Source organism: Babylonia areolata, chromosome 18, assembly GCF_041734735.1.
Source record: "Babylonia areolata isolate BAREFJ2019XMU chromosome 18, ASM4173473v1, whole genome shotgun sequence".
Classification (NCBI taxonomy): Eukaryota; Metazoa; Mollusca; class Gastropoda; order Neogastropoda; family Buccinidae; genus Babylonia; species Babylonia areolata.
Window position 1 is genome coordinate 40034404 of NC_134893.1, and position 12328 is coordinate 40046731.

The window sequence follows — 12328 nt, forward strand, 5'->3', positions numbered from 1 at the left end:
TGTGAGTTCAGACAGGGCAGTCACTTATGATGGACAACACAGAGAATGTGTGACAATTGACGTGCTGGTTCTGTCCCTTTGCAGGTCTGCTGGGCAAAAAAGCTGGACGGTTTAGCCTCCAGTTTGCCTTATAACGCTTTCTCACCCCGTGTGTCACATGTGGTGCACCCTACCACGTGCATGCCACCACCTGAATGTCAAACTGTATCTCTCTCTCTCGCTCTGTGTGTGTGTGTGTGAGTGTGTGTGTGTGTGTGTGTGTGTGTGCGTGCGTGTGTGTATGTGTGTGTGTGTGCGTGTGTGCTTTCGTGCGTGCGTGCGTGTGTGTTTAAGACATTACAAACTTGCAGTTGTCTTACTTCCTCACATTATAGGTGCAACATGACAAAGTTAAAAAAAAAAAACCCTTCATTCAAAAGCTTAGTCTTTGAGAGCGGTATTTCAAAAAAGAAAGAGGGGCGATGTAGGACCTGATGAAAGAGTACACGGTACAGTACAGCTCCAATGTCCTTCATAACGCCGTTAGGTGCAGTTACAAGTCAGGAAAACAACAACATTGTGATGGTTCTGGTATATCACACTTCGGCACATCGTATCATATCACATAAAGAATAAATAAACTCCAAAAAGCCCACAGTCTGATGTGAGTGTAGGCAAAACAAGCAGCATTTTGCCGGGGGTAACGGAAGTCAGCGCGGTTATGTCCCTTGCAGACAGCCGACAGGTGGACGTGGCTGTGGTGTTCCACGTGCAGTCCAGCACCAGGCCCAAGGACATCAGCAACGCCCTCAAGCCCTTCCTCAAGAACGTCTTCCGCTACGCTGACGTGGACGGAGGCAACGTGAGGGTGTCGCTCAGTTACTACCGCAAGAAGCCCACCCTCATGCTCAACCTGCAGCCAGGCCAGTCCAAGGCAGACTTCATCCGAGCCGTCGACTCCATCGATCGCAAGATCCGCAGCAAGAAGTGAGGTTTTTTGTTGTGTTTTTTAAAATAATAATAATGATAATAATAATAATAATAATGGATACGTGTTGAGCGCTTTCCTCCCGGCTGAAAGGGAGCTCAAAGCGCTTTACAATAAACATCACACACACACACACACACACACACACACACACACACACACACACACACAGATGGAGGTTTTGCTGTGTGTAGGCGTGCGAGCGCGCGCGCGCGTGCAAACGTACACACACATGTAGGAGGCCGTGTAGTGCCAGGGCAGGGTCGTGCTGCCGTCACGTTGAATGTAACCATCACCGTCATCGACGTCATCATCGTCATCTTCTACTTCTTCCTTTTCCTCCTCCTCCTGTCCCTCTTCCCCGGTCGTGTCCTTTTACTTCACTCCCGCTTTTCTTTTTGGGCTTTCCTTCCATGCTGCCCCCTCCCACTTTCTTACACTTGCATACAGTCTTATTGTTTTTGACTCGTCGGTGTTTTCATCGTACAGCGCTAATCAGCGTCTTCTTCGTGGAAAGGCACTCTTCTTCTTCTTCTTCTTGATGATATGAGTACTTATTTAGCGCCTATCCTCGGTCGGAGACCAAGCTCTAAGCGCTTTACAAATACTGAGTCATTTACACAACAGGCTGCCAACCAGGGTAGAGCCGACTGACAGCTAGCTGCCATTTGGGCGCTCGTCATTCGTTACCTGTGTCATTCAATCAGGTTTCTGTTACACACAAATACACACTCATACAGACATGTAACATGTCCTTCTCCTTATTATTCTCATCATCATCATCAGCAGCAGCAGCAGCATTAGTATCATCATCATCATCATCATCGTCATCGTCATCATTTTTATTGTCACCACTAAGGAATGACGGGGGCGTGGCTCTGGAGGAGGTCCGCACCACAGTGTTTGACGAGAGCAGCGGGGACCGTAGTGGCGTGCCCAACGCCGTGCTCCTCATCACGGATAACAAGGTCAACGTCAAGCCCGCCAAGCTGCAGAAGGAGGCCCGGGCCCTCAAGGCCGCCGGGGTCAAGGTCATGACGGTGGGCGTGGGCAAGGCCGACCGCCAGGAGCTGAGGAGCGCGGCCAGCGACCCCTCCGTGGACAACGCCTACTACTTCAGCAGCTACGACGACCTGAAGAACGACGCCACCGCGGCGATCATCCGGAGCGGCATCTACGCCTGTGAGTATCAATGATGATGATAATACTGTAGTACTAAGAAGAAGAACTAATTAATGATTATAATAATAATATTAAAGATAGTAGTAGTAGCAGCAGCAGCAGCAGCAGTAGTAGTAGTAGTAGCAGCAGCAGCAGCAACAACAACAACACAACAACAGCAACAGCAACAGAAACAACAATAACAACAGTCATGGTTTTGTCAGTATCCTACTTTTCAAGACGCTGACCAGCAGTGAGATCATGCTGATAGAATAAATGCGTATACATACAACTGTAGTTTTGCTTACAATTCTTAACCATTTTTAGAGGTTAATGAACATAGAATGCATAATTATATGGCCTTTGGGGAGTTATTGGATTTACTACACTGTTGTGCACTATACTGTAGAGTACTGTACTTAAACTGTTTTGAGTTATAGTGTACTCTGCTGTACTGTTCAACACAGTAGCAGTAGGCATCCTTCAGTCTCGGGAGACCACGCAGTGATGTCTATGCAGTTGAAAGAATGAGGTAAAATTAAAAGGTATATAAACATAACACTACAGATACGATAGAATAAATAGTGGTAAACAGTTATACCAAAATCGAATGATTAAGGTGTCTGCATAAGCGTGTGATAGACCGCTGGAGAGTTCTGCGGCCATCTTGGATATGCGCATGCGCATCTAACTTTTACTCGAAATCGCGAGCAATGCCAAAGGCGATCGACATAGGCAAAAGCAGCAAACCTGTGCTGTCCTCCATTTCTCCAGTTGATAGCCTCCGTTACTACAACCAAACTCCAGTCTGTACGATGAGGTGCCATTGTATGCACACGCGAGCACGCGCCGCACAGACACACACAGACACAGACACACACACACACACACAAGCAAAAGCAAAAGCAAACGCAAAAAGTTGAACGAAAAAGAAGCCTACTGTTGCGCATGTTCCCTTTCTCGATCGCCTTTGTTGCTCGCACTTTCGGAAAGCCAATCAACTTCGAGAGCACAGATCATGTGACGCGGCGCCTCCATTAGTCTTCAGTTGTAACCACGGAACTCTCCAGCGGTCTGTCTGGTTTTGAAAATGTGCTGTTTTCGTCAATTTGCAAGCGTGGCGCAGTGCGATCACCATAGCGGTTTTGTATCATTCGTTTGGATTTGGTCGCGTTACAGCAGTCGATCGTAGCTGGCGAACAATTCTTGCAGTCGCGCTTTTCATTAATTTAGAGCAGTTTTCATTAAGTTCAGAATATATCATATTTATCAGCTCTAGTTTTCTATCAAATTTGATAATAATCATTCAGAAGTCAATAATAATTGCGTTGTGCTTTTGCGTATTGAGATCGACATGCAAAAACCTTCAGTTCCAACAGCTACTGACCAACCAAGTATGGCATAAGAAACGCATCAAAATATATATATATATATATTTTTTTTTTTTTTTTTTTTTTTTTTTTTTTTTTTGCATTTGGTATATCACGTTCTTTCCTTCTTCTCACTGTTGTTTTCTTATCATCATCTCGATAGTCTTTTTTCCACCTTCTTTTTTTTTTTTTTTCCTTTCTTTTTTCCCCTACTCATAGCACGATTTGTGTCATATTTTCAAGTCGAAATATTACATCTTGGATCTTGGAGCGAAATATGTCGTTGTGCTGTGGGTGATGTTCCTGACGCAGCGTCGATTGGTCGTGGCTTGACAGGGCCATCCGGCCGAGTATGGCAGTGTCTCCCACACTTTGTACAGTTCACACAGCACAGTACGCTCACCCTGTCAGGGCAGCACTTTTCTCACTGACAGCATGCTGACGGTGCCTGGTTATGCTTTGTTCAGTGCAAGACGTCCCCCCACCCACACCGGCCACCACACCGGCACCGCGCACGACACGACCTCCACCACCCACCAGAGGTAAGGACTTCGTCACGTACGTGGCTGACGGATGTTATATCTAGCTTCATCTTCAAGACGAAAAAAAAAGAGGAAAAAAATCGTACATGTCCATTAACTTGACAGCGCAAACCTGTCTGACAAAATACAAGTACGTATGTACTTGCTTTTTTAACGCACATTTGGCGATGTAAACGTTACAGAGGTGTGTGTGTGCGCGCGCGCGTACGTGCGTGCGTGTGTGTGTGTTTGTGTGTGTGTGTGTGTGTCGTTACAGAGGTGTGTGTGCGCGCGCGCGTACGTGCGTGCGTGCGTGCGTGCGTGCGTGTGTGTGTGTGTGTGTGTGTGTGTGTGTTCGTTCGTTCGTTCTTTACTGAGTTTAACTTTTCACTGTAAGTGATATTAGACGAGGGTAGGAAAAAAAATCGAGGGGAGGGTGAGGGTATTTTGGTGTTTGTTTTTTTTTTTTGGGGGGGGGGGGAGACATTACTGTGTACGCATGTGAGTAAGTGAAAGTGTGTGTGCGTGCGTGTGTGTGTGTGTGTGTGTGTGTGTGTTACATATAGAAAATGATTGATTTAAGTTGTTGTTTTTTTAAAAGTATAACAATATAACATCTTTCTAATTAAAAACTAACAACTATAACAGCGAGCCAAATGGACTACTTAACAAGGAGTTGAAAAAGTCATACATCAGCAATGGACTGCTGAAGATTGTCAACACTGAAGATGATTTCAGTTCAGGGATGTGAGACTTTAACATATCGCAAGTTAGTATATGATCGGGTGTTATGTGAGCACCACAGATGCAAGAAATATTACTGACATATTTGGTCTTAAAACAATTCATTTTCCATCTGCAGATTAGAGAAATTATTTTGCCTCTTATGAAAATCATTTTGGTAATGTTTTCCCATGAAACCATACATTTTCTGTATATTCTTATGTAACTCCGAGTTACCGGTGTGTTTTTCTTCAAGCTGAAATTTTGACCATTGGACTTTTTCTACCATGGTGTAACGTTCCTGTAGTGAAAGCGAAATATTAAAATCTAACTCTTTCATGGAACTTTTAGCTCCTTTCTTAGCCTAAATGTCAGCTTTTTCATTTTTGTAAAAAATAAAACTAAAAAACCGCAGTGTGTGTGTGTGTGTGTGTGTGTGTGTGTGTGTGTGTGTGTGCGCGCGCGCGCGTGTGTGTGTTGATGCATATACATGCGTAGCGTGTGTGTGTGTGTGTGTGTGTGTGTGTGTGTGTGTGTGTGCGCGCGCGCGATTATTTTCGTCCCTACAAATGAAAGGTCTGCTTTTGACAAGGTGTTTCTTCTTTTCATTTCCAGCCCCTGTGGTGCGGTCTGGGGATCTGACAAGTACGTAAACATTAACCTTTCGAACCTCGACAGAAAGAGAAACAGACAAGGAGATACGGAAGGACGGACAATCAGAACTGATTTGGGGGGGGGGGGGGGGACAGGAACGACCCTGTTGATTAAAAGACAACACAGCCCATCCCACCCCACCACCACACAACCAGCTTCATGTTTTTCTTTCCCAAGTCATTTCCATACAGTTCACAGTCACTTTTTATTGCACCATGCAGTGTCCCCAGCTGTACAGTGCTTCGAATTGTTAGTGGAACGATGCATTCTGTTAAAAAAAAAAAAAAAAAGAAGAAGAAATGAAATAAAATGATAACAGTGATATAAAACATTACCAGAAACAAGTTTGATGTAGCATCATTGTTAATGTTGTTGCCTTTACTCGCTTGTGTCGCGCCGTTATTGTCGTCGTCACTCTTGTCCTTGTTTATCAACGCCTGTAGGCTATATGCACACATGACTGGATTTTTCATCGCCTCTAAGTGTACATATGACTTGATTTTTCATTGTTTGTATGTGCAAACATGACAATTTCCCATTTCTCATCGCCTGTATGTGTACACATGACTTAATTTCTCATCGCCTGTATTTGTGAACACAAGACTTCGTTTCTCATCGCCTGTATTTGTAGAAATGATTCCGTTCATCATTACCTGTCTGAATACACATGACTCAATTTCTCATCGCCTGTGTGTACATGACTTTATTTATCACCTGTATGAATACAAACATGATTTAATTTGTCATCACTTGTATGTGTGTAGAGATCACTTCATTTCTCATCGCCTGTTTGTGTGTAGAGATCACTTCATTTCTCATCGCCTGTTTGTGTGTAGAGATCACTTCATTTCTCATCGCCTGTTTGTGTGTAGAGATCACTTCATTTCTCATCGCCTGTATGTGTGTAGAGATCACTTCATTTCTCATCGCCTGTATGTGTGTAGAGATCACTTCATTTCTCATCGCCTGTTTGTGTGTGTAGAGATCACTTCATTTCTCATCACTTGTATGTGTGTAGAGATCACTTCATTTCTCATCGCCTGTTTGTGTGTAGAGATCACTTCATTTCTCATCGCCTGTATGTGTGTAGAGATCACTTCATTTCTCATCGCCTGTATATGTGTGTAGAGATCACTTCATTTCTCATCGCCTGTTTGTGTGTAGAGATCACTTCATTTCTCATCGCCTGTATGTGTGTGTAGAGATCACTTCATTTCTCATCGCCTGTATGTGTGTAGAGATCACTTCATTTCTCATCGCCTGTTTGTGTGTGTAGAGATCACTTCATTTCTCATCGCCTGTATGTGTGTGTAGAGATCACTTCATTTCTCATCGCCTGTATGTGTGTAGAGATCACTTCATTTCTCATCGCCTGTATGTGTGTAGAGATCACTTCATTTCTCATCGCCTGTTTGTGTGTAGAGATCACTTCATTTCTCATCGCCTGTATGTGTGTAGAGATCACTTCATTTCTCATCGCCTGTTTGTGTGTAGAGATCACTTCATTTCTCATCGCCTGTTTGTGTGTAGAGATCACTTCATTTCTCATCGCCTGTATGTGTGTAGAGATCACTTCATTTCTCATCGCCTGTATGTGTGTAGAGATCACTTCATTTCTCATCGCCTGTTTGTGTGTAGAGATCACTTCATTTCTCATCGCCTGTTTGTGTGTAGAGATCACTTCATTTCTCATCGCCTGTATGTGTGTAGAGATCACTTCATTTCTCATCGCCTGTTTGTGTGTAGAGATCACTTCATTTCTCATCGCCTGTATGTGTGTAGAGATCACTTCATTTCTCATCGCCTGTTTGTGTGTAGAGATCACTTCATTTCTCATCGCCTGTATGTGTGTGTAGAGATCACTTCATTTCTCATCGCCTGTTTGTGTGTGTAGAGATCACTTCATTTCTCATCGCCTGTATATGTGTGTAGAGATCACTTCATTTCTCATCGCCTGTTTGTGTGTGTAGTGGTCACTTCATTTCTCATCGCCTGTTTGTGTGTGTAGAGGTCACTTCATTTCTCATCGCCTGTTTGTGTGTGTAGAGATCACTTCATTTCTCATCGCCTGTATGTGTGTAGAGATCACTTCATTTCTCATCGCCTGTTTGTGTGTAGAGATCACTTCATTTCTCATCGCCTGTATGTGTGTGTAGAGATCACTTCATTTCTCATCGCCTGTATGTGTGTAGAGATCACTTCATTTCTCATCGCCTGTTTGTGTGTGTAGAGATCACTTCATTTCTCATCGCCTGTATATGTGTGTAGAGATCACTTCATTTCTCATCGCCTGTTTGTGTGTGTAGAGGTCACTTCATTTCTCATCGCCTGTTTGTGTGTGTAGAGATCACTTCATTTCTCATCGCCTGTTTGTGTGTAGAGATCACTTCATTTCTCATCGCCTGTATGTGTGTGTAGAGATCACTTCATTTCTCATCGCCTGTATGTGTGTGTAGAGGTCACTTCATTTCTCATCGCCTGTATGTGTGTGTAGAGGTCACTTCATTTCTCATCGCCTGTTTGTGTGTGTAGAGATCACTTCATTTCTCATCGCCTGTATGTGTGTGTAGAGGTCACTTCATTTCTCATCGCCTGTTTGTGTGTGTAGAGGTCACTTCATTTCTCATCGCCTGTTTGTGTGTGTAGAGATCACTTCATTTCTCATCGCCTGTATGTGTGTAGAGATCACTTCATTTCTCATCGCCTGTTTGTGTGTGTAGAGATCACTTCATTTCTCATCGCCTGTATGTGTGTAGAGATCACTTCATTTCTCATCGCCTGTATGTGTGTGTAGAGATCACTTCATTTCTCATCGCCTGTATGTGTGTAGAGATCACTTCATTTCTCATCGCCTGTTTGTGTGTAGAGATCACTTCATTTCTCATCGCCTGTATGTGTGTGTAGAGATCACTTCATTTCTCATTGCCTGTATGTGTGTAGAGATCACTTCATTTCTCATCGCCTGTATGTGTGTAGAGATCACTTCATTTCTCATCGCCTGTTTGTGTGTAGAGATCACTTCATTTCTCATCGCCTGTATGTGTGTGTAGAGATCACTTCATTTCTCATCGCCTGTTTGTGTGTGTAGAGATCACTTCATTTCTCATCGCCTGTATATGTGTGTAGAGATCACTTCATTTCTCATCGCCTGTTTGTGTGTGTAGAGGTCACTTCATTTCTCATCGCCTGTTTGTGTGTGTAGAGGTCACTTCATTTCTCATCGCCTGTTTGTGTGTGTAGAGATCACTTCATTTCTCATCGCCTGTATGTGTGTAGAGATCACTTCATTTCTCATCGCCTGTATGTGTGTAGAGATCACTTCATTTCTCATCGCCTGTTTGTGTGTAGAGATCACTTCATTTCTCATCGCCTGTATGTGTGTGTAGAGATCACTTCATTTCTCATCGCCTGTATGTGTGTAGAGATCACTTCATTTCTCATCGCCTGTTTGTGTGTGTAGAGATCACTTCATTTCTCATCGCCTGTATATGTGTGTAGAGATCACTTCATTTCTCATCGCCTGTTTGTGTGTGTAGAGGTCACTTCATTTCTCATCGCCTGTTTGTGTGTGTAGAGGTCACTTCATTTCTCATCGCCTGTTTGTGTGTGTAGAGATCACTTCATTTCTCATCGCCTGTATATGTGTGTAGAGATCACTTCATTTCTCATCGCCTGTTTGTGTGTGTAGAGGTCACTTCATTTCTCATCGCCTGTTTGTGTGTGTAGAGGTCACTTCATTTCTCATCGCCTGTTTGTGTGTGTAGAGATCACTTCATTTCTCATCGCCTGTATGTGTGTAGAGATCACTTCATTTCTCATCGCCTGTTTGTGTGTGTAGAGATCACTTCATTTCTCATCGCCTGTATGTGTGTGTAGAGGTCACTTCATTTCTCATCGCCTGTTTGTGTGTGTAGAGATCACTTCATTTCTCATCGCCTGTTTGTGTGTGTAGAGGTCACTTCATTTCTCATCGCCTGTTTGTGTGTAGAGATCACTTCATTTCTCATCGCCTGTATGTGTGTAGAGATCACTTCATTTCTCATTACCTGTAAGTGCACACACGATTGTTGCCGCCTGTGACAGACAGCGACGAGGCAGACCTGGTGTTCGCCATTCACTTTGATCCGAACCGGGACAAGGAGAACTTCAAGAGGCTGCTCCGCTGGGTGACGGGCCTGGTGCGGGACGCTGACGTGGACTCTGGCAAAGTCCGCATCGGCCTCTACATTGACGACCGCTATATGCCTATCCAACTCAACATGTCAGTGCAGCCAGAGAGAGGGGTGGGGGGCGGGGGGCTGGGGGTGGGGGCGGTTGGACAGTTTGGTCGAGTGTGGGTGGATGGTGGTTGGTCGGGTTGGTGGTGTGGGGCTGGATACTGGTTGGATAGGTTGATGATGTGTGGGTGGAACATATCAGTTGGACAGGTTGATGGTGTTGGGTGGATTGTGGTTGGACGGGTTGATAGTGCGTAAGTGGAAGGTGATTGCCGCGGGACAGGTTAATGGTATTCGGGTGGGTGACGGTTTGATATGATGATGGTGTGGGGGTGGATGCTGGTTGGATAGGTTGGTGATATGTGTGTAGGTAGTGGTTAAAAAGGTTGATGGGTGTGTTGGTAGATGGTGGTTGGACATGTTGATAGGTACGTTGGTGGATGGTAGTTAGACAGGTTAAAGGTATGTAGGTGGGTGACGGTTAGAAAGGGTGATGGTACGTGGGTGGATGGTTGTCAGTGGAGGTAGGAGTGTGAGTGGGAAATCGTCAGTGAAAGAGTTTGCTGACGATGTCTGTTTCAGATATTCGAATAGTGTGCTTTAGAAACCTGTTATGACTTGATTAGTGTCTACTGTCTGTTGACGACACCATGTTGAAGGAGGCTTCACTTCGTATCTTTTGGAAACGTCTAGGATCGAGATATGTGTGTGTGCGTGCGTGCGTGCGTGCGTGCGTGTGTGTGTGTGTGTGTGTGTGTGTGTGTGTGCATTTGCACACAGTCTTAGTGTGCACGCCTGTGTGGATGCGCTTTTTCGTTAACGCAAAGCTAGGGTAGGTTATCCAAGCTAGATCAGCGCGTTTGGTCCATGTGAAAATCAGGCTTCTGCCTGGGTTTTTTTTGTTTTGTTTTGTTTTGTTTTGTTTATTTGTTTTGTTTGTTTGTTTGTTTGTTTTGGGGGTTTTTTTTTCTTTTTTTTCTACAGCTGTTGTGGTGTAACATAATTATATGGATCTGTCCGCACGCTGTGACAGCTCCTTGAAACTGAAACTGAAATGCTGCAGGAAGCTTCACTTCATGTCATTTGGGACCTGTTCAGGTTCCAGTCCTCGCGGGATGTGGAGCAGATGATGAACAGACTGAGCGCTGAATTGGCCAGGTCTCCCCGCTTCAACCTGGTCAACATGCTGCGAACGGTGAGGGACCGGATGTTCCAGCCCAACAACGGTGACCGTGCCAACGTTCCCAACGGGCTGGTCATCGTCACCGATACCACCTCCACCGATGACCGCGCGTCCGTGCTGCAACAGACCAACCAAATGGCTCAGGTCACCACTGCTCTACCACCACTCCACCTCCTTCTCTCTCTCTCTCTCTCTCTCTCTAATCACCATTCATTCAGTCACATCAGTTTTCTCGTCAGGTTAAGTTTTGTTGTCCACGCGTGCCAACGAAGAATCCAAAGCTAAGACCAGTCTCAGGAACCATAAGTCATTTAATGAGGAAAAAAACAAAAAAAAAAAAAAAACGGCCAGAAGAAATCTAATTTCAGAAAGGTTTGTCTCAAATTCTTGGCCTGGAAACGCTTAAGATCGTCATTTTTTAATTGTTGAAGAAAGTGTTAGCCTATACCTAACCAGTGATAAATAGGGGACATTGAGAAATTACCACTTAACGATTCGGAAAAAAAATCCAAATTTGAAAGGGTGAGATCTAGATAGGAATGTATTTTTTTTACACTTCCAATGGCGGGGGAAGAGAGACGTAGGGAGGAGGCCATGCAATGACTGCACCACTCTCATTATATACGAATCAATCATGCACAGGCAAACATTTCGTCTGTTATTCAAAGAAACAAGCGGAAACAACGAGGAAAAAGACAAGCCTGTAATATATGATATCCCTCCCAATTTCTGAGTCAGTATGGAAAGATCCGAACATTGCGGAGCGAAAGTTGCAGACGATTAACAGTTCAGGGCTCAGCCTACAGTCTGGATCAACATTCTGTGGGAATATGAAAGTGGATATGCTTCCCCACCCCCTGTTCTTACGCCTCTCCTTCTTCCCAATGTTTTGTGAGTATTGTACGGAATAGTTCTGATTACATACCCTTTCATCAGGATATTATTATTGACAACATTATTATTACTATTAGCTCCATCTGCCGTGCAGCTTTTCTTGAAATTCGGAAAATTGCCATCATTCGTTCAAATCTTTCAAAGACTGCCACGGTTAGACTTGTCTTCTCGCGTCTGGATTACTGCAATTCGGTATTAGAAAACTTTATCTGAAAACTTTCGGTCACCGATCATTTAGTTTCTCAGCCGGGACTGTCTAGAACTCACTGCCTGCTGACCCGCGAAAGGCCCCTTCCCTGGACTCTTTCAAGTCCAAGCTGAAAACTTAATCTTTTTAGTCTTGCACTTGAGTAACAGTTAAGTCAATTTTGGGTCTAATTTGCTATTATTTGAGGGGTGTAGGTCTACTACTTTTTCCAGTGTGTTGTGTATGTATGTGTCGGTGGAGGTGCTGTGTGTGTGTGTGTGTGCGCGCATATGTTTGAGTGTGTGATTGTGTGTGTGCTGTTTTTGATGCAAGGATGGTGACCTTTTCTTCCTGGTTGATTCTTTTTCTTATGATTGTTGCTCTCTTTTGAAAGATGTAATTTGTGAAGCGTCATTACTGATTGTTATTTGAATTTTCAGAGAATTGTTAT

General features: G+C 44.2%; 1 protein-coding gene across 1 annotated transcript in view; it reads left to right on the forward strand.

Annotated features, from left to right (window-relative positions):
- Positions 1-12328, forward strand: part of LOC143292771 (uncharacterized) — a 147761-nt gene that overhangs the window by 32364 nt on the left and 103069 nt on the right. The window contains 6 exon segments of the mRNA XM_076603331.1: positions 714-966; positions 1827-2149; positions 3966-4040; positions 5358-5387; positions 9480-9657; positions 10712-10940. Of these exon segments, the coding sequence (XP_076459446.1) occupies positions 714-966; positions 1827-2149; positions 3966-4040; positions 5358-5387; positions 9480-9657; positions 10712-10940 (1088 nt within the window).